Source organism: Cladophialophora immunda, assembly GCF_000835495.1.
Source record: "Cladophialophora immunda strain CBS 83496 unplaced genomic scaffold supercont1.1, whole genome shotgun sequence".
Taxonomy (NCBI): domain Eukaryota; kingdom Fungi; phylum Ascomycota; class Eurotiomycetes; order Chaetothyriales; family Herpotrichiellaceae; genus Cladophialophora; species Cladophialophora immunda.
This window is the reverse complement of record NW_015622541.1, coordinates 5041692-5063516: the sequence shown is the minus strand read 5'-3', so window position 1 is coordinate 5063516 and position 21825 is coordinate 5041692. Positions and strand designations below refer to the sequence as shown.

At 53.7% G+C, this 21825-nt stretch overlaps 5 protein-coding genes across 5 annotated transcripts; 1 reads left to right on the top strand and 4 right to left on the bottom strand.

Moving 5' to 3' along the window:
* Positions 1 to 10209: 10209 nt before the first annotated feature.
* On the bottom strand, positions 10210 to 12212 carry PV07_01477 (uncharacterized protein; the record flags this gene model as incomplete). The annotated part of the gene is made up of 8 exons (XM_016388007.1): positions 10210 to 10389; positions 10470 to 10661; positions 10732 to 11020; positions 11077 to 11219; positions 11273 to 11461; positions 11519 to 11756; positions 11806 to 11819; positions 11871 to 12212. The coding sequence occupies 8 exons, from the start codon at positions 12210 to 12212 to the stop codon at positions 10210 to 10212; spliced, it is 1587 nt and encodes a 528-aa protein (XP_016254935.1).
* Positions 12213 to 12519: 307 nt separating this feature from the next.
* Positions 12520 to 14583, bottom strand: PV07_01476 (uncharacterized protein; the record flags this gene model as incomplete). Its single annotated transcript, XM_016388006.1, has 4 exons — positions 12520 to 12947; positions 12993 to 13189; positions 13240 to 14505; positions 14558 to 14583. The coding sequence occupies 4 exons, from the start codon at positions 14581 to 14583 to the stop codon at positions 12520 to 12522; spliced, it is 1917 nt and encodes a 638-aa protein (XP_016254934.1).
* Positions 14584 to 15275: 692 nt separating this feature from the next.
* Positions 15276 to 16959, bottom strand: PV07_01475 (uncharacterized protein; the record flags this gene model as incomplete). The annotated part of the gene is made up of 4 exons (XM_016388005.1): positions 15276 to 15429; positions 15493 to 16304; positions 16360 to 16749; positions 16804 to 16959. 4 exons carry the CDS (start codon positions 16957 to 16959, stop codon positions 15276 to 15278), a joined length of 1512 nt encoding a protein of 503 aa, XP_016254933.1.
* Positions 16960 to 18980: 2021 nt separating this feature from the next.
* Positions 18981 to 19789, top strand: PV07_01474 (uncharacterized protein). The gene is made up of 2 exons (XM_016388004.1): positions 18981 to 19079; positions 19242 to 19789. The coding sequence occupies exons 1-2, from the start codon at positions 19026 to 19028 to the stop codon at positions 19683 to 19685; spliced, it is 498 nt and encodes a 165-aa protein (XP_016254932.1). The 5' UTR covers positions 18981 to 19025; the 3' UTR covers positions 19686 to 19789.
* Positions 19488 to 21740, bottom strand: PV07_01473 (uncharacterized protein). Its single transcript, XM_016388003.1, has 2 exons — positions 20517 to 21740; positions 19488 to 20465 (listed from the first exon to the last, which is right to left on the bottom strand). The coding sequence occupies exons 1-2, from the start codon at positions 21441 to 21443 to the stop codon at positions 19836 to 19838; spliced, it is 1557 nt and encodes a 518-aa protein (XP_016254931.1). The 5' UTR covers positions 21444 to 21740; the 3' UTR covers positions 19488 to 19835.
* Positions 21741 to 21825: the final 85 nt, after the last annotated feature.

Genomic DNA, 21825 nt, shown 5'->3' with positions numbered 1-21825 from the left:
GCACTTGATTGATACTACCGGGAAAGGAATAGATCGAATGACAAAGGATGGTTTTGTGGCGAACGGAGAAGAGACGTCGGTGGATTTGTTTATCTTGAGTACAGGGTACGAGACTTTCCGAGCAGGCAATCCATCTTCAAGGGCTCGCATGAGCGTCGTTGGTCGTGGAGGAATCACCATGGGCGAGAAGTGGTCCAACGGTGTTGCAACACTGCACGGTCTCTGGTCTCACGACTTTCCCAACCTCATCCTTCCTGGCGGAACTCAGGCTGCAGGAACTGTCAACGTGGTGCACACCATGGATGTCATGGCGACGCATGTTGCCAGCGTCATCGCGGCCGCTAGGGCAGAATATGGAAAGGAGAAGAAAATTGTGCTGGAACCTACCGCGGCGGCCGAGACAGATTGGTCTATTCGAATTGCCAAAGCGGCAGTGAGGCCTTCGACTCTGGCTAATTGCACACCCAGCTACTCAAACGCGGAGGGAAAAACCATAGAAGCTCCCAATCCCGAAGAAGATTTCAGGATTGCAAGGAATTCTGCATGGGCAAAGGGCCTTCTAGACTTCCAGCAGATCATCGAGAAATGGCGGGCCGATGGTGGACATGATGGGTTGGACATTGAGGTCGTGGATAGCTCCTAGTCTTTCACTACTCTGCAAGCTTGATTCGAGCTCGGTGATCGTTAGCTGGTTGGAACTTTCGATTCCAAAGCAAAATAGACCGCCGAAACCTTGACTGAGCAAAGAAGCTTCTCATCACGCCTACTGATATCAATTCGTCATGTGGCCTGTGAGCAATGAGCGGTGCATTTGATTGCATAGATTTCTCCTCACATCACCAAAACAAGCTCTCGCTCCCTCCCGAATAGACTGTGAGGACTGTCAAGCATTGTGACTGCCTCCTCGCTTGTTTTCCCTTCGTATCTCGCGCCGAATATTCGCGTTCGCCTCGGCGCCCCATCCACGGGTTTACCGGGATCCTGGCTGCGAGCGAGCGAACGTTGTGGGTTGTGATGTCGAGCCAATCAACCTCGGGCATCTCATGGGACCATGGACACAGTGAAGTCGACCATTTGGCTTGCGTCTAAGCATCAAGGCATGGATAAGTCCGGAACGAGATGTTAGAAAACTAAGGGACATACCGCAATAATTTGTTCTGTTGAAGTTGACAATTGCTTCATCACTTCAGCCTTGCCGTCCAGGTCGCCATCAGCATGCATTGCCTGGGAGGCCTGGTTCTTCTTTCAGTGCTTCTAACGCGATTGCACTCTGTCGGAGCCGTGTTCTATCCCGAGATATGGGCTCCCGTGTTTGGTGGCATTGCGTCTGCTGACCAAGCCTTGCTGAACGATGGACCCGAAGTCGGCCTGACTGCTTCGCTGGAGAATTGCCCCATTGCTGTGCGTTGAATCTCTACATTCACTTGTTGTGCATGTCTCTTACACAGTGTCTGGAGACTAAGTACTGCTACAGTGCGAGATTCTGAGCTCAGCCCGGCCTGGGCAGGTTCATTCTCATGGCTCAGCTATGTACGAACGTGCCAAGGGTACTTTCTGGAGTCTGACTCAGCGGGAACTCTACCCTGCCTGTATCTATCAGCCTCGAAATGCAGCGGATGTCTCTTTGGGCCTCGTTGTCGTCCGCCATAGTCGCTGTCCTTTCGCCGTCAAAAGCGGCGGCCATGGCAAATTCTCGGGAGAGTCAAACATCGACGGTGGCCTCACATTTGACCTGGTGAACATCAATCGGATAGATGTGGTTGATGAAGGTCGGCACGTTTTCATCGGGCCCGGAAATCGCTGGCTGGATGTCTACACCGCGCTGGAGCCACTAGGTATTGTGGTTGCCGGAGGAAGAGATGCTGGAGTTGGTGTCGGCGGCTTTCTGCTAGGAGGTGTGTCCAAAGTTCCTTCCCCTCCTTCTCAATTCATGATACTCACTACGTCGATAGGAGGAATCTCTTTTCATTCCAGCGAGTACGGCTGGGGAGCTGACACCGTACAATCATACGAAGTGGTTTTAGCCAACGGTACCATCACAAATGCCAGCGCAACGTCGAATCCAGATCTCTACAGGGCTCTCCGTGGTGGCGGCGCCAATTTCGGCGTGGTCACGGCGTTCAAAATGGAAGCAATTCCGTACCGGGGTATCTGGGGTGGCATGGTCACCCATTCCTTCAGCGAAACGCCAGCTCTTTTAGAAGCCTTCATGGACTACGGCCGCAACTCACTCCAACATCCCAAAGCCTCTGCGATCCTGAATTTTGGACCGGATTTCGTGGACGGCAAATCCTGGATTTGGTACAATGACATCCAGTATACGGAGCCCGAGATCATGCCTGAAGGCCTTCGAGCTCTGGTGAGCGTTCCGTCGCTGGCTGACGAGACCGCCATCTCCAATCTCTCTACGCAGACTCTGGGGCTTTCTCGACTAACAATACCGGGCCGCCGCTACTCCTACTGGGTGATGAGCACCAAACACGATGCAGACATCCTGCGCTTCTTCGTCCAGACCTGGACTCGGGAGTTCGAAAAGATCCAGCCACAGTTTAAGAGCTTCTTCCGCCCGACTTTCAATGTCCAGGTCATCACTGCCGGAATGCGCCGAAACATGCGCCGCAACGGTGGCAACGTCCTCGGCCTGTCGGGCTCTGAAGAACCGCTACTGCTGTACAACCCCACGCCAAAGTGGCTAGATGCGGAATATGACTCAATTATCGCGGAAACGGTCAACACCGTACTTTCGAAAACCAGAGCAGAGGCCCTGAGGACCGGTCAGGACAGTGATTTCATGTACATGAACTACGCGAGCGAGTGGCAGCACCCGGTTGCAAGCTACGGGACGGAGATGCACAAGTTCATGCAGGACGTGGCAGAAAGATATGATCCCTTCGGGCTCTTCCAACGTCTCCAGCCCGGGAGCTTCAAACTCCATGGCTTACCTGGGGCGCGTATGGCGCTACGCTAACAGCTATAGACCTTCTAGCTTTCAAGCAGAATAGAAAATATATCCGGTGTTATATGAGGCTTGCTACTTCCACCGGTCGAGCCTCGTGGAAATGTTCCGAAGCTCGACTAGCAGAGAGAGTATTCTAGTGTGAATATGTCAATTATAGAGATAGCCATATTCAAGAGTAACTCCTATTTAAAGAACAGAAGAAACTCAAGGAGGCTTTGGGCTCCTTGAATGCCACCACAAACCCAAGGAGGACACATATGCTAAGCGGGCACTTGAATAGGGTCCAAAAAATCGACATAGGTTGACTGCAAAAGTCAAATGTGCTCGGCTAAAGTGCCTGCAATCTTTAATGACTATATGCAGTGTGGGCGTGGATATTGAAGTATCGCGTCATCACACCGAGCACTCTCGGCTTGTTACCCACGTAGCTTTCTCAATGCGAAGCGCCCTCTGTACAAAGACTATTGTCAACCATGTCCACACCAGAGCCCAGACCGACGGTACACCCCACCCAATCCCATAAGCAACATCGTCACTGACAACCCATATCACCGCAATCAAGCCTGCGCCGACGACGGTGGCAGAGATGGACCAGAACCAGAGCATTTGCAGGAGTAAGGCCCTAAATCGAGGGGAGGCATTGTATCGTGCCATGGCGGCCTTTCTGTACCTCTTCCCGCCTTTCCCGTCGACCGCGCAAACGTCTTCCATGAAAACGAACGTGAGCGGAGGGCAGACCGTGTTTCTGACGTGGGAGCTGAGCCGGAAATGCATCAGTCTCCAGCGACGCTGGGCCGCTATGCCGTTGAGGATGAAGATCAACCCGAGATTGATCATGCCGACGGGCATCGGCAGCGCCAGTGCTTTGACCGACGGATTATGGGGGATGCTGAATATGATCAGGATGATCGTCATCACCGTGAACGGCGTCAGCAGCACGTATTGGGTGGCGTCGAAGCCCCGGAAGTATTGACTGCCGTACAGGGGTCTGAAATCGTCGCCGTATCGAATGATGCGCCACGAGCGCATGCCGAACTCGTAGCCGCTTACGAATCCGAACAGACTGGTAATCACCGCGAACACGAGGCCTGTTGCCGGTCGTGAGCCTGTCGCCGCCGCGTCAACACGCCGTCTCGAGGAACTCACCTGACCTCAGGTCTGTTCCGTATGTCAACCCATAATACAACGCGACTGGAAGGAAACAACACTCTGCAAGGGCAAGGAAGGTGAATATTGATATCGAGAGCATGTGCTCTCGAAGATCGAACGGAAGAGGCGGCGGCGTGTCCAAGCGCGTCCTCCTGTCCCCATGTGTCAAGTTGTAGAACTCCCTGGACTTCAATTCTTTGATGCTCGCCATGGCGGGCGGACTCGGAGCGCTAGAAACCGTGTTGCTGGTGGTTGACGACGCGGCCGGCGTAGCTGCATCATCGTCTGTGACTCGACCGACCGATGGTGATGAGTCCTTGTCAAACATGGACGTCCTTTTGGCCTTTGCAGCCTTTGAGATCTCCACCATTATTGTTGACCGGACTTGAGGGACCTGGGTTCAGGCCTGAAGGATGAACAGGAGTGTTGCGTCAGGAATCGTCGAGGGATCCAGCTTTTGAAATTCATCATGTTGACAAAAAAAGCTGGCAATTGAGTTTTGTGATTGTTCTCGAAACCTTGGACGGCCACCCACCATGACGATCCGGGGATCTCGAATCCCCTCGCTTCTAATGGCCACATCTCGCGCCCGCGCAGAGCAGAGAGCAGATCGAGGCGGTTGCGTGCCCTGGCACAAACCGCAGCTCGACGTCATGATAGCCTCGTTCGTCCGAATCTGCCCAATCAACAAACGCGCTGGCGGCCCACAGGGCGCCTCTTATGTCAGCGCCAAGCCTGCTCTCAAGTACCGAACAGTCATTGGCTGGCTTGCTGCCTTCGCTGGTTTAACTGTTCGGGGCATCGTATTCACTCTTCACAAACAATCAAAGACCATGGACAACGGGTGTACAAGTATTTGTCTGTACAATTACGCAAATCTCGCCAATAGCCGCAGGTATCCTTTTGCTCCTATCTCACTGGGCACTTGATTCTGTTCAAAGCGGCCACGCGGAATCCTCTCTAGCTCCCTCGAAAATTTTGGGTTGCGGCGTCACGACCAACGTGCTCTTCAGCCGTCTCGTGACATCTCTGCAGATTCAAGGATGCGATTCCCTATTCTCCTTCCAAGCTGTGCAGTCTCAGATCGGAACCATCGTTGTTGCTGTGGCTCGATCCACTCAAGACCCGAAGCGAAGGCTAATTGCCACACCACCAAGGACGCCAAACAAGGTTTCATATCACTGTCTGGACTTATTACAATGGGGCTCTCCGTTCCGGATCCTTGTAGGATCTTGATCTTCCCCAGGGCAAAAGGTATGGTGAATGCCAAGCGGTCGGCCATGCAATTGAGCAGAATAGATGATTCAAGCCATTCGCTTTGGCCATAGTGGACGCCAAGGCAGGAAGGCTGCTGACCTAGAGTAAGCAATCTCAGTCGCGTGCTGTTGATCAGCATTCTCGCTGCAAAGTATTGGCTCCAGACACTAGCATATCCGACACTCTGGAAGCTGTAGACGGTGGGACGGTAAAAGTATCTTTTGGGCCATGGACCTGGCTCTGGATGCGTGTGTCTCCGATAGGCCCATGCAGGGGGTATCGAACCTGCCCAGTCTCGTAATGAATCGTCAAGCTCCCGCGCCTGGTTCAGTAACTTTAGCACCACCGAGGCTGATAACTCATCGCCCTGCTGCGGAAGTTGCTGAGAGGCATGATGGAGACAGACGGCCCCGACGAAAACACGGTCAAATACTGACTCGAGACCATCCTCGCCGAAACGCTCGCCGTCTAGAATCCAATCTGGTAACGGTAGGCTCCGAAGCAGAGAAGATCGGATCAACCCTCTGCGACAGAACTTGAGGATGGCAGTTGGTTGGGGCGCATTTTGACTCTGGGTCCAGATCTTCAACACCGCTAGAGCCCCCTCATGGTGGAATGATTTCTGCAGCAACGCAGTGGAACAGGTTGCAGGCATGGTGGCCTCGTAGCGGCCCATGAGGAACATGGTTAGCAAGCAGGTGTCGATCTCGATGGGCGGGACGTAAGCCAAAGAGTTGAAATCTGTGATGCGCTCTTTCACCATCCGGAGAAGGACGGAGTATTTACTCGAAGCCTCCATGCCCGCTTCGGGGTGCCGTTTGACCCGCGAAAAGACGGCAAGAGATATGGACGATAAAGCAAGATCGACCATCACGGATTTCACGCCGGAAGCTTTCCACGCAGCAAAGCAGGTGCACAAGCCCTTTGCGACGTCTGGCACGTCGTCCAAAGTCAGCACATGGTCCTGCAAATAGTATGCGACGGCTCTTGCTTCTAGGTCGAAGTGCGGGCGTAGCGATGTCAGACTTGATCGCGGTCCTCTCGGCCGCTTGACCTTGCCGCTTGCATAGGCGTTCTCGACGTTGATCATGAAGCCAGGCTGCTCGACTACGCTGGTTGCGAGGCATATTTGCCCGGACTTCGTGCACCTCAGACACGTTGGCTTGGTTTCGTCACACTGAAGCTGGCGGTCAACCGTCGATCTCTGGAGGGGAACAACAGCGGACGGCTGCTTACCTTGACTCGTCGGATCTTGCATGTTTGACACGCTCTGCTTGAGAACGGCATCGGACCTGCTCAGTCTGAGGCCACGCAATGAGTGTTAGATAACCAGTCGTGTGTCGTCAAGGGGAAGGAGAAGTTCATGTGGGGTTTGTCGTGCTCGAAAAGTTTCTCCCAATGAAGCCTAGTTCGACAGAGGGTCCCGCAGCTCCACATCATCCGGATTGCGAATTGTTAATACATGATGAAATGAGAGGCTTCCTGAATAGGCCTAGAGTTCTTCCCCGGCTTCTCGTAGCCTGTGGTGTTAGCAAGGACTGGATGGTGGCAGGCTTGGGCTCGCGACTGACTATATGCTGCATTTGTGACTACGACTTCTAATCTAGTCCGTTGTCGAAGAATCTTTACGACGGACAACTCTCGCATTTCTCAGCTCTTACAAATGGACCAAGAGCTATCATGGAAGTAAGGCTGCTACCAGTCGGACAGAGATGCTACCAAACTTCGTAGGGATGTTGCGATCTTCCATAAATACTTCCGTCTAACCACCCGCCGTTGTGTGCTCTCCGGTGAGTCTACCACGGATTTCAATTCTCAACGCAGGGCTACTGCTCCAGCACCAAAAGAAAGGCCTGAAATGTCTTCGGAACTGAAAACGATAAAACTCTGGGTGGAACCCGGAACTCCAAACCCTGCAAAAGTGGCAATCATCCTCGAGGAACTGAAACTTCCGTACGACGTGATTGCGGTTCCATTTTCTGACGTCAAGAAACCCGATTACATCGCCATCAATCCCAATGGGCGCCTGCCGTCCATTTACGATGCCAATACCGGCATTACCCTGTGGGAGTCCGGCGCCGTCGTCGAATATCTCATAGACACCTACGATCCGGAGCATAAATTAAGCTTCCCCACGGGAACAAAAGAGTTCTGGCTCGCGAAGCAGTGGCTGTGTTTCCAGGCATCGGGCCAGGGTCCATATTACGGCCAGGCGGGTTGGTTCAAATTGTTCCACCAGGAAAAGGTACCAAGTGCTTTGGACCGATATCTGAAAGAGATTGGGAGAGTCACAGGGGTCTTGGAAGCTCACTTGGCTCAACAGAGGCGAGAAAACTTTGGTGACGAGGGAGATGGGCCATGGCTTGTTGGCAACAAGTTGTCTTATGCGGATATTGCGTTTGTTCCCTGGCAGCACACAGTTGCCAAAGTCTTCGACAAGGAGGAGTTCGACCAGAGCAGATACCCGCTGGTGGATGAGTGGTATCGCAAGATCACTTCTCGAGCCGCGGTCAAGAAAGTGTGGGAAGACGTCGAGGCGAAGAAGTGAGGACGATGGAAACTATTCGCAGTACAGGCATTACTGTATGTCTTCCATCGGAGTGGCGGCAAGCCTCGGCCTTTCGGGCTTCCAGTCTGGATGAAGGAGATGAATCATTTACGTACTTGCTGCGTCGGGCGAGCGTAGAACTGAAATTGGTTTGTGGGAGCCTTGCCACCCTAGTTCACGTAAACTTGATCGGAACTCTATAGTGAAAGATCTATACTGAACGTGTTGGTGTACGCCTGACCCTTGCAGGCCGATCTCGAGAAATCGGCATTGCATTTGAGCACCATCTCCCGGGTCACGAAAGCGATACGCTGCGGTAGATTGAGATATAGACAAGTACCGTTGTACACGGGAGGATAGAGGACACTCCGAATGTAGTCGACAATTTCGTCAAGAATGGCCAGGTAAACAGACCGTCACCAGCAAAAGGAGAAAGGCCGCCCGTCGGCATTATGGCCGCCGCCCTCCCGCCGGCGCCACGGAGGAAATAGATAAGGCGGCGTCGGCCAATGACAAAACCGCCCTGAGTGGCTGTGGCCGAGGACAGTGGGCCTTTGGAGATGTCCGCCAAAATAGATCTGAGTATATGCCTCTTTACAAAATAAGACCCTGGCATATGTTCGCGGGAAAACAACAACAAACCGCTTCTCGTGCGGTAAAGGAAGCCTGCATCACCGATTGGATTGCCTTCTACCAATGCTCTTGTCTCTTCGCAGAGCAACTTTCGGATAGCAGCGACGGCTGAGCAGTTTGCCGTGGTTTTGATACAGAGGTTCTGTCTTTGGGAATGGCGGCCGTTGAGATTTTCAAGTTCCCCACGTCGTCTCCGGCAGATACCACGCCCTTGGACAGGCTGAAAGACGCGGGATACGACTCATCCCAGATCCTGGCCGTGGTCGGCAAGACAGAAGGTGTGCACCTTTCGGGCCCTGTCGACAAAAGGCTCAGAATCCTGTGATGTGGCCATGGCTTACGAGGACATCTGGCAGGAAATGGCTGTGTCAACGACTTCTCTCGAACGTTGGCTTCGGCGGTGTGGGAGCCACGGATCCCCGACGACGCCGTGACTATCTTCTCCGGCGGCACCGAGGGCGTGCTCAGCCCGCACGTCACTTTCTTTGTGCGCGCAAATCAAGGCGTGACCACCGGCCTCATCACCTGCATCGGGCGCACGCGCGTGCTGGAGCCTCACGAGGTGGGCACGTCCGAGCACGCCATCCAGGTGGCGCAGACGGTGCGGGAGATGATGCAGCAGGCGTCGCTCACGGCAGACCACGTCCACCTGGTCCTCGTCAAGTGTCCGCTGTTGACCTCGGGGAAGATCGAGGCCATCCGCGCGCAGTCGCGCGTGCCCGTCACCACCGACACGTACGAGTCCATGGCCAAATCGCGGTACGCGACCGCGGTGGGGATCGCGCGGGCCCTCGACGAGCTGCCGGCCGCCGTCCAGCTCCAAGATGTCCTGGCCTCGCAGACGACCTGGAGCGCAAAGGCAAGCTGCAGCAGCGGCGCGGAGCTGGAAGACTGCCACGTCCTCGTTCTGGCGACGGACCCGGCTGCTGCTGTTGTGGCGGGACAGGGCCATGGCAATCTGCACGCGCTGTCGCAGTACATGGCGGACGCCATCGACGCCGCGGCCGTGCTCGACCTTCTCGACAAGGTGAAGAAGGACAACGGCAAGGTCGTCCAGGTGTTTGCAAAGGCTGAGGCGGACCCTCGCGGCCGTGTCCGGTCGTCGTGGCGCCACACCATGAACACCGACAGCGACATCCACAGCACCCGCCATGCGAGAGCCGCGGTTGGCGGCTTGATCGCCGGGCTCGTCTCGGACTGCGAGATCTACGTCAGTGGAGGCGCCGAAGGTCAAGGGCCGTCCGGCGGCGGCAGTCTGTGCATAGTATATCGAACTGAATAGCTATTTCCTGACTCTTATCTGCCTCTTGCATTTCAGGTAGTCCTCCACCCAGCAGACGCCCGTTGAGACAACCTAAGACCTTTGCACTCTTGAACCATCTTCCAGGTTAGATTTGCTTTTCCCAGGAAGGCTCTGACCCCTTGTCATTTGAAATGCATCTTATATGCCCTCTATCGGGCTGAAAAGACACCCGTGATGCAGTAGTCCACGAGACTGCCTTGCTTGCTTTGACAAACTGCCTCCCACTGCATCCCAGTGCGTCCGATGGTTCTCTCGAGTCTGTTCATCCTCTTCATGTATGCTAGCCAAGAACAAGCTCCTCCATATATACCTCTTTCGTGCTCATGTTCGCGTTCATCGTCCATTCTCCCTGTCCCCATTCTAGCGGGACCCCCGCTCACGAATCCTAACCATCAGCGGATCCCTTATCCTGGCAAAGAAGTAACTTTTCGAGACGGGGATTTCGGGCAGCTTCTTCTCGCCGCTCCCCCCAAAACCGCCGCCGTCGGTCACCAATTCGACGTCAAAATACAACAATAGGGTTCCGACAAGTTTGACCAGCTAAATCACAAAAGTCCCCATCAATTGGTAAGCAAGCGAACTTCAGAGGGGAATCGAGGTTGGTTGGCAGAGTCACTCACCTCCATCATGGCAACGTTCTTGCCGATGCACTGTCTCGACCCGTGCCCGAAGGGCATCCAGTACCGCTGCATCTCCTCGGGACTGATCCCACCAGACCCGTTGATCCACCGGTCGGGGTTGAACATCTCGGCGTCTGGACCAAAGGTTTCCTGGTTCAGGTGGACGGGCAGGGCGGACATTCCGACAATTGTCTAGTTTTTTCCCACCAGAAAGTCAGAGACAGAATCCAGTGCTACTTTCGATTTGAAAGGGAAAACAAACCTTGGCCGGGAAAAATGTCCCAGCAACGACGCGCCCGCCTTCTGGCACGTAGCGCGGGAGGTTGATCGTAGCAGGAGGCGTCAGACGAAGACTCTCTTTGATCACGGCTTGGAGGTAGGGCAGTTTGCCAAAGTCCGCATATGTCGGGGGTGTCTCGTCGGTCTTGTAATCGCGTTCAGGAAATGCTGCTCGCAGTTCCTTGGTCAGGGCTTCGTAGACAGCCGGGTGACCCAGAATGTGATAGAAGGTATAGCTCAGCGCCGACGATGTCGAGTCGCTACCTGCAACACTGCGTAATTTTAGTTAGCACGGACAAATCTAGTTAGGCGAATGCGGCGAGCTTACATGCTGGAGAAAGCTTCGGTCCGCAAATCGATAGAATCAAGCATCTGACCAGTCACGGGGTCCTTGGCCTCGATGAGTCTGCCGAGCAGATCTTTCCGGTCGCTGACTTTCTCTTGTCTCCGTTCGACACGGGATCTCGTAAGCTAGAGGTAATGTTAGCCACAAGCATCTGCTAAGGGGCTTCGTAGTTGCGTACCTCCTTCAACCTTTCACGGCCCGCTTGCAGACTCTGCAGCCATGGAATCGGGAGCCAAGTCCATTTGGTATACGGAATCAAGGATGGCATCATTCCTATTGTAGACCCAAACTCCATCTGATTGTTGATGAGACGAATATGCTCGTCCTCAACTCCTGTCTCGAGCATGCCAAACCCCTCGCTAAAAGCCTGGCATTGGAGAAAGATAAATCAGCCACGCTCTGAGATACGCACAGCCATACATACCAACTCTCCAATGACATCAAAGGCAAAGAAATGGCACCATTTGCCCAAGTTTATCTGGGTGCCAGAGGCTGCGAAAGTTGACATCTTTCCCATGAAGATCTGGAGTCGCTCCTGGACAAACTTCTCCATGGACTGGAGGGCATTCATGCTGTATCCGTGAGACACAATCCGTTTGCGCTGAGCATGCAGGTACGGGTCTCTTTGACCAAATATGGTCGGTCGGAAGGCGGTAAAGGCACTTTGAATATACTTAGCCCTGCACTGCAACGAGCATTTGCCAAACTCACTCATAATATGTCGTCTGTCCCAATTAGCCACTGATATCTTTCTCAACCTCGACTGGTAGACTCACCTTTAAGAAGTCTCTGCCTTGTACAGTATTGTAAATCTCCCGGATTGCCGACTTGTCAGAGATAATCACCTCGTTCGGGGCGATGCGGACAATCGGTCCATATTTCTCATGGAGAGCCAGGATTGTTTCATGGAAGTTGCCGTTGTTGAACGTCAGCAACTTCCAGAGAGGACTGAGGGACGCCCAAAATGGACCTTTGACCTTGGCCAAAGGCGAAAACCATCGTTGGTAGACGATAAATGAGAGGATGCACACCAAAACACCCGCCACGGGAATCACCCAAGAGAGCTGACGCCCAAAATCAACGACGTGGGCAGCCACCGATGTCGCTTTTCCGTGCATTTTGAGGTTCCCCGTCCCGTGTGCACTTTGTTATCGCTTCGTCCTAGTGGTTCCTGTGCTTTTAATATGCCGAGACCCCTTGTAATGGTGCCCTCCTTCTCCTCTCTTACGGCGTCGGCTCCCAGCCGCGGCTCCTTCGGATTCGTGCCGGGCGGATACTTGCAGCTTGAAGGCCCGGTTTTGTCGTCGCGTGGTCTCCAAAAATGTGGGCAACAACTCCAACAACTTGGAGTCTCCGCACAAGCCTGTTTCGTAGCGTGGCAGCTGGCGGACGGCCTTGTGCTGTTTCGTTGAAGCAGCTATCCGATCATAGAGGCTCAAAGCCTGACCAATCAGCGGACAGCAGGTCTCTCGGGAGACCCGTCCCAAAGAGCAAGTCGTCAAAGTCGATAAGATCCGAACTGAGTGTCAATTGCGGCTCGTCCTGCGGTCGTTGCCATGGGGTTCTGTCTGCCGATAGCAACGCCGGGTCCGAACCATCGGGTTGATGCTGCGTCAGATGGCCTTGGCCCGAGAGTTGACCGGGAAGGGGTGTCTCCCGACCACTCGTCTGAGTTTGAATGCGCTCAAGCAGAATCAGATACCTCGCTGCAAGGGTACTGGTACCGCTGGCCGCCTTCAAGAACTCCATGCCCAACTCGAGTGTTTCGTCGGTCCCCGTTTGACCCAGCGCATTCAGCTTCCATCGCTCCATGGTCTGAAGTGTCAAGAGAACCCCGATTGCGGTAAAGACATCTTTACATGTTAGCTGAGAGTCAGTATAGAGGAATTGAGACTTACAGTGGAGATTGTACCACAGGGAATTCAGCAGCCCGCGACGATACTGAGCGTAGATCACCCTGATCGTCTCGCGGGCAGCCAAGATACAACGGTTGCACGAGGCAATTGCAACGTCTCGGTGGAAGCTGTCCTCGATTTCCTGTCGACTGAAGATAAGGAAAGACTGGCGATGTAGCAGCAGGCGAACATTCAGAAACCTACACTTAGATCAGTTCTTTATTCAACATTAACCGTATGGCTTGCGCACCGAATGAACATGACATTACGCTGTCGCTGGAAATCAGGCCCGTCCGGGTAGTTGGGCTCCTCTTTCAGATGAGGTGGATTGGCATTCCACCAGGACACGAGTTCTCCGTCCAAAAGAACAGAGTGGCCAAAGATCTCTGTAAAATGGTCCTGCTTGTTGGGGGACGGATTTGTAGAAGTCCATGGTTTTGTCGACGATGAGTAGAGTTTGAGCAGGACACTGTCGATGATATGTGCGAGTTTGATCGTCTGAACGAAGAAGGACGTCAGAGACGGACGATTTGCAGGCTGCCGAGGAACGATTGAGTCATTCATGATATACTGATCGTCCACTGGCAACGGGAACTCAACATCTGACGCATTTCCAGTAGGAATGGACGGCGGCCTGCCAAATTTCATGCTCAAAGTGCGGTCAATAACGAAGCAACCCCACCACACACGTTTGCTGACTTCTCTTTCAACAGCCGACATAGCAGGCGAAGGGTTTTGATGAAGGCCAATGCTGATAGAGGTTCTGATCATTAGTCCGCTTAGGCTCCAGCACTCGGTCAGTTCCAAGGTGCCTTGAAGGTAGTGGCACATCAAAAGAAGTGCCTGTACAAGCTCTAAATTACCCTCTTTGAAGATGTGAGCAAACACTATGTTTCGAGCTCTTGCGAGGAACCGTGTTGCCGAGTATGATGCACTTCTCCCTTCAATGGGATCATGGAACTCGCAGCCATGGGCAAAGATGAGGTTGAGAACCGCCAGCCAGGTGGCTTTCGTGTCAGAGTGCTCCGCATCATTGATCCACATTCGTTCATATTGAGTTCTGAAACTTGGTTCGTGAACAAAGGGGTAGAGACGGTGGACGTGGTTGAAATACAGGTCCACAAGGCTGTCTGCTAGATCTCTTGAAGGCAGTCCGTAGGTGTCTTCGCAGTCCCTGGGAGTGAGGCCAGGATCTAGACTGTGGGTTTGGGAGCTTCTCGAACTCGAAAGGCGGCGGCGTTTGTTCGCTGGTGTTAGAGCTTGACGAGGGGCATTGGTCGTTTGCACCTTTGAAACGAAAGCAAAAGTCGACGACTCTCCGAAGAATGGCTCGGGATCTTGAGATTCTGAGGGAGTGGTGCCCAGCGGAGTCTGGGCGGTGACGACTTTGTTCTGGATTGTGACATCGGCAACAGCGTCGTCGTCGTCAAAGTATGGACGTTGCTGGACTTGTTCCGGGCCTTCACTGAGGACTTCGACGTTTGCTCGCGACTTGATGTCTACCAGTGACCTGAGCCTGGAAAGTAGTTAGACAATGCCAAAAACGTGAGCATCTACCGACTCCTTACTCATCAAGGCTAAGCTCGTCAACCATAGAAGGGTATAGGCAAAGGCTCCCGCGCAACTGGCATGGCGAGCATTTGGGGCGAGTCCCATCACAACGATTTTTCCTCTTCCGACAGTTTGTGCATGCTCTTCCAGACGCAAGTCTTTTCTTCAGTGGCGGGTCCGCCATGTTGGAAGGCACAGAATGGCTCGCATCCGGTGGCAGGGAAGCGCAATGCTGCGACTGAAGGGATTCTTCTGCTGGTATGGGGGCCCCTCCATGCAGTAGCTTCTCATTCGCCTGGTAGTCCGGTTGTGGTTGGTGTGGCGCAAGGGAATGTGATGGGAGAGAGAGCAAATGCAAAACCCCGCACCCAGTTGAGGTTGGAAATCCGGGGAATACACGGCACGGGGCCCATGCACGTGACGCCACAATACAGGTCGCCCAGGATCAAGAGCCGGCCATTACCAGCTTTCTAAATATGCTGTCTGTGTCCCTGCTCCGTAAATATGGGGAGATACACTGTGGCCTCTAAGATGACCACCTACACGCAACAAATAATGCTTGAAATCGTTCAATATACTCAGTATCTCAGCGCTCAGCCTGTCTACTAGCTAACCTAAGACACAGCCGCGACCAGCGAGTATTGTATCGTTGATCACAAATCCCCAAAGACAATATCTAAGATGCCATACCCGAAACTTGGCATGTGCAGGCAGCGAGCTATCATGGCCACAAGGCTAGATATCCTTGTGGAACTGCGGCTGACCGAGCCGTTTCCTCCACTCTTCACCTTTGAATATCAGAACAACAATCCCCATGGATGTCACCGCGGTGATTAGAGCAAGCGTGATCCAAGCCCACTGGATGGTGATCTCGGCGGCGAACGGGAGACTGTAGATTGTCAGCCTGGGTTTTTCAAATTCGGAAAGGAAAAAAAATTCGACAAGCACTTACGCATAGAACCCAAGGGGAAACGCAAAGGTCTGGCGCCAGAAGTTGTACAAGCTGCTGATTTCTCCCGACTGCGGCTTGTAGCAGTCGCTGCAGTAGGCGTAGCTGACTGTGGTCACCAATTGGAGACCGAAACTGGCAATCGCCATCCCCATCACAGGGCCCATCCAGTGCGTCTTGTGGTACAAGCAGACGCCGTAGACGATGATTCCCGTGGGGCAAAGGAGAAGGCTCCCCAGAGACGCGGGCAGCCGAGCTTCTGGTTTTCTCTCTCCACCGTGTTTCTTTGCGTATCGGTACATGAACCAATCTGAAAAGGGTCCGGACAGGAACTCTCCAAGAGCCGAGCCGATCAAAAGCGGAAGCCCCAGCATGAGCCCAATGGCTCCAGTCTTGAAGTGATAGATCTTGGTGAAGAGAATGGCGACCGTCACTGCTGGGAGGATTGAAGAGAAGGCGAATGAGACGATGTAGTATAGACACGTGAGTGTCACCGAGGGATAGTACATCATCTCAAACGGCCGCACAAAATCTCGCATGTGGACTCTCCGGTCCCGTAGCGCATTCCTTCGAAAGCTGAAGAGCATCTGCATGTAGGTCCTCTCCTCGTGCTGTGCGAGCACCCTCTCAGAGCGGGAGAATAGGGTTTCGGGCATGGCGAAGAACATGAAAACAAAGGTGACAGAGTTGACGATGGCGGGGAAGTAATATGCCCAGCGGACTCCAGCTGTCTGTACCAGGTAGCCTCCAATGACCGGGGCGACGTGAGCACCGTTGGTCAAGAAGACAGTAAAGACGCCCATCTTCAAGCCCCTCTAGTTCATCGTTAGCAACTTTCCGAACTCGTCTGAATGCGGCTTAGGACGGTACCTCATGTAGAAAGAACATGTCGTTGACGGTGGCAGCTCCAAGCGCCATCGCCGCACCGACGCCAACGCCACTGAAGACCCGGGCAATAATCAGAGTATGCCATGTTTTCGCAACCCCGCTGCCGACCGTTGCGACTATTCCGATGAGCGTCGAGATGAGATAGACCGGTCGTCGCCCATAGACATTGGCAAGCGGAGTCCAGAACAAAGGCGAAATGCCCACAGAGATGATGACAGAGGTTGTCTGATACGACGCCTGGCCGACAGGGATGTGGAAAAGCTTTGCAAGCGGCACCAACCCAGGATTGACAACTGCGGAGTTGAAGGGCCCTAGCATTGCGAGGAATGACGCCTGGAGGAGCACGAGCCACTTCAGCCACGATGGCCAATTCTGCAAAGCTCACATTAATATATTGAATCCCAAGGAGTCGTTCTTTTCTCTTACCAAAGGGTCGTCGCGAAAACGCGTGGGTTGTGGGAGAAGCGGAAATCCATGACGATCGCGTCGAACTTCATCAGGCTTCTCTGAGACTGCATTTTCAATCGCCTGGTCAGAGCCTTCTCTGGAAACCACAACGCGGACTTTGTCGTCAGCATCCATCTTGTAGGGAGACAATTGCGAGGGCTTCTGTGAATCTGGGGTAGGAGTGTAGCATCTCAAGACACACACATGCATGCTGTGGGGTATTATATCTCGTGGTCTCGCCTCTCCCCAGAATCCCCCCGACCTCGACAAGGAGGGCTCTGTCGGAGTGAGCCGCGGACCTTATAAAGTGGCGCCGACGAACTGGAGCCCCGGATCGAGACATTTCCCTGTTCGGGGTCGAGACCGTGTCCCAGTGGCGCCTCGCACCGGAAACTGCCCGAAGGCCATTGGGGGCCGGGAGGGGGAGTAGGCTGAAGGATACATCCATGTACAAAAAAAAGAATAAGAGAAATAGCAGGAAGGGATAATACTCTCCAGCCCTGAGGAAAAGTTCGCGGCACTCGTAGTGAAAGGTTGCTCGCCCAAAATGGTGCTCCAACTCTCCTTTGCGTGCTGGGATTACGACCGGATGAAAGCTATTGAAGATGGCAGAGTGCGAGCAGAGGGCATTGAGCTCACATTTCTCAATTACCGGGTCGAGGAGACGTATGCTGGTCCCAAATTCCTCTCACAGCGGTTGCAGCGAGGGATATAGAGTGAATGACTGACACGGTCTAGGACAGCTTCTTCCGCCAACTTCGATTCCAGGAATTCGACCTGTCTGAGCTTTCCTTGTCCTCTTATGTTCTGACCCTGAACCAAGAGAACCCGCCATTTATTGCCCTGCCGGTCTTCCCGTCGCGCTTCTTCCGGCATCAGTCGATGTATATCAATTCCAAAGCCGGTATCAAGAGACCGGAGGATCTGCGTGGGAAACGCATTGGAACTCCGGAGTATCAAAGTCGGTCACCACCAACTATCCCCCAACTGCCATTCGGGGGAGAGAGGTCTAACCGTCGCTAATCATTTTGGTGAATCGCAGTGACAGCAGCAGTCTGGCAACGAGGCATCCTGGCTGAGGACTTTGGGGTCCCTCTCTCCAGTGTGCACTTCTACACTGGTGCCATCGAGCCATCGGAGAAGCCCCGGCATTCCAAGGTGTCGCACAGTTACCCTGCCGACATCAAAGTGACGGCGATCCAGCCGGGCCAAAACCTGTCACAGATGCTTGCCGATGGCGAGCTCGACGCCATCTTCAGCGCCACAAAGCCCTCCTCGTTCGACACGTCACCGGAGACTGTAACACGGCTGTTTGACGACTTCAAAGCCGTCGAAGCGGAGTACTATGCACGAACCAAGATATTCCCGATCATGCACGTCGTGGCCTTGAAGCGCAGCGTGTATGAGGCTAATCCGTGGATCGCAAAGAGCCTAACGAAAGCCTTCGCCAGGAGCCTGGAGATGGCATATGAGCCCTTGAAGGAGCGAGCGGCGTTGCGGTACATTCTGCCGTGGTTAGAAGACCATGTGGAGGAGACGAAGAGACTAATGGGTGGGGATGATCGCTGGTGGAAAGATGGCTTCGAGGCGAACAAGCATGTGCTGGACAAGTTCTTGCAGTATTCCTTCGATCAGGGGCTGGCGAAGAAGAGATTCAACCCTGAGGACTTGTTTGCCCCGAGTACGCTCGAGGACTATGTACTGTGACATAGATGTAGCACGCCGAAGATTGCGGGCCCGTGTAGATCGCGAATGATGAATCTCGTGCAGCTTTTCCATGCCGTCTACCTTTTGGCAAAGCTTTAGGACAGACAAGTGGGCTCTTCGTCCACCGGTTGCCCTGGCACTCGGACCTTTTCGACCGAAACAAACGTCCGGACTGTCTTTGCAACAATATTCGGAGGTATCGTCCGTGTCATTCTGAGAGGAGTTTTGTTTGCCTTGCTTGATTTGTCAAGGTCATTGTGTACGAAGCTCCAAGGCAAAGGGCATTGGCCCTTACTGACGTGATGAAGCCTTGCAGGTCCGTAAGGTCTTTGGCTCTGCTCCGCTGACAAATGATCAAAAAGGGGGTGGAGGAGAGTGGTCAGGTGATGGTCTCAGACGCAGCATCGAAACGCCATATTAAAGACCAATGGCATGCTCAATAGGACCGGTATAGATTGGCTTCTGGCTCGTACTAACTAGTCGCGAATTAAGAAATGGCTTCAAAGCAGGATCCTGAGAGAGCAAAGATCCAGAAATGGCTCGAAGAAGTAAGTATAGTATCCTATGCAAGAACCATTTCCTCAGCCTTGTCCTCCCATGTCCCAACCAAATTCATATCAATATTTCTCCCTCCTAGCATCGCCCTCCAATATCACAACACCTCTTGTTGCTTCTCATTGGACTGATAGGCGGTTAACTGACGGCCACAGTTCCACGCCGCCTCCGCCACCCTCTCCGCCTCGCACTGGTGCAACAACTTCTTCTCGCCATCCATCGTCCTGCAATTCGGCAACAATCCCCCCGTACAAGGCCTGGAAAGCGTCCGTGACACGTTCTTTCCGCCGCAGCTCGCCCGCTTGGACCTGATGGAACATTACGTCGAGTATTTCGATTATGTGGCACCCAGGATCTACCAGGCCGCGCGGATCAAGTATCGCGTCAAAGGCGACGACCCGAGTGGCAAGGCGGATGTAGAGATTCCGGGCTTTGCGACGTTCTATGTCAGGGAGAGAGGAGAGGATGATGGAGCATTGGGTGACGGAGCGAATACGGGAGGACTAATTTGCTACCGGATGGAAACGTTCATCGACACGAGGCCGTTGGAGAAGAGGATGCAGGAAGTGCTTGAAGGTAACGAAGGCAAAGGCGATTGAGGAGGACCGTGTGAAGCGAGCAATAACCTCCAGTAGGCGCTACCATAATCAGCCAGATACATGATTGCATCTCCAAAACAAGAAAAAAAGGCTTCATCACAACATTACCGGTGCCGTCAATCATCACTCTTCTCGCTCCCACACCTAGCTTCAATCTTTCTCATTGATCCGTCTGTCCCAATCCTCCCCAATCTTCAGACTTTCCACCACAGCTACTCTTTTCCCCAGTCCCGTCCTCTCTTCCTTCTGCCACCACTTTTCTGTTGCCTTGTGAGTTACAGATTCATCGTCCGTATCGATCAGGCCACCATGGCCACCTTCGTCGCCAATTACAATGACAGTCTGCTTGACCCAGCCAGATAACTCTGAGACGATCTCGCCATCACGACCGCAGAGAGACTCTTGAATATACACAACCTCGGGCGAGAGGCTGCGGAGGATATGTTTATGTCCGTTGGGTGAGGTGTAGGGCAGCACCATTGTATCTTTATCCACAATACCCACAGCTTGATTGTATAGAGTCTTGAAGAGAGAAGTCGATTCGTCCATCGGGTTCGGATCCACCTGAGTAAGGATGCCATCGCTGGGGAATTCCCCTGGTGTCTGGGCAGGAGTGTGTGCATCTGCATGGCTAATGTTTGAGAATGAAGATGTCATGGATTGTGAGGGCCGTCTTGTTGCGTGGCTGAGTGGGTGCATTTTCAGTTCTGGGGCGTAGATCAGGACAAAGACTCGTGTTGCGTCAGGTTCGATATATTCCGGGAGATGTGAAAGGATCGACTGAAAATCTGTTAGCATCTAAATGTCGTGGGCCTGGAAATACAAACTTACCGCATGTTCAGCATCCGACTCGGTATCTGGTTCCAATGCAACGGCTGATACTACCACAGCCACCGTTTTTCTTTTCCGGTTGGCGATAGATGCAGACTTGGGCAGCTCGATGCTCCCCGAAAAGAACTCGTCAGCTGTTCCGCGCCTCTGGATGCCTTGTTTGATCTGACGGTCATTGTCTCGCTGTTCTGCCTCCTCACTCCATCGTTCGTGGTCCTCGTAGCCTTCACCACCTCCTCCACTTAGGGTGCTTATAGCAGCACCAACCATAGCTCCCGCCGCCGCTGTTGCGGAAGCAAATGGCTTGTTAGCCCAGTCATATGATTGAGCTTGACCCTGGCTGCGCGATCGATCGCCTGAGGGAGTAACTGATCGACCGAAACCCAGTGCACTGGACATGCGAGCGACGATACCGGTCTCTTGTTGCTCCTCTACTGCAGTTGAGCGAGTACGGTATTCTTCTTCTGTCCCGCGCCATCCTTGAGGTGGAGGTCCACCTTGAAACCCTCCAGGAGGAGGGGGTCCCTGAAAACCCCCTGGTGGAGGCCCTTGGTAACCACCCGGCGGAGGAGGTGCGCCGAACCCTCCAGGCTGCTGTGGGCCAGGTGTCATTGGCATGGGAGCGCCTCCTGGAGGAGGAGGTCCTCCTTGGAAGCCAGCTGCCATTGGTGGTCCGGGAGGTAGAGCGCCGCTCATCGATGCATAGCCTGGTGGAGGAGGCGCTCCCTGGTATTGTTCATCTTCACTCGATTCCTCGTCATCTTTCCTCTCACCCCATACCCATGCAGCGAGACCAATGGTTGCCGCCGTAACGGTGAGAGCAAGGGGAACCCAATACCCAAACGTCGACCTGCTGCCTGAGTATCCGTACCCGCCAGAGGAGGTCGTCTTCCGTTTGCGCTCCGTCACGGTGTACGAGTAAGACATGGCTGCGTCGGAACGTCACTGGAAGCTCAGGATTCGGACACGCCTGAAGGGGGAGAGCTTTGAGCTCGACCGAGGGTTTGGGCAACGACGAGTTTGAAAGGGTCCGCGTAAGGTGGAATGATGGATCGTCCTTTTGTTTACTTTTCTCAGCCGAGGCTCGCTCGTTCCGCAACACGGCGAGTCAAGGGCGTTTTCGAGAGAGCGCAAGATGCCGCACCGCAATAAACTGCGTCCGTAAATCTCATGCAGGCGGAGACAAGAAAATGAAAGGGCGAAGAGGGAAAGAAGGTAGGTGAGGTGGTGAGCTGAGCACCTCGATTCAATGAATCCGCGTGGCTGGAAGTTGCATCTCGTCCCCAGCCCACAATTTCCCCACACGGCT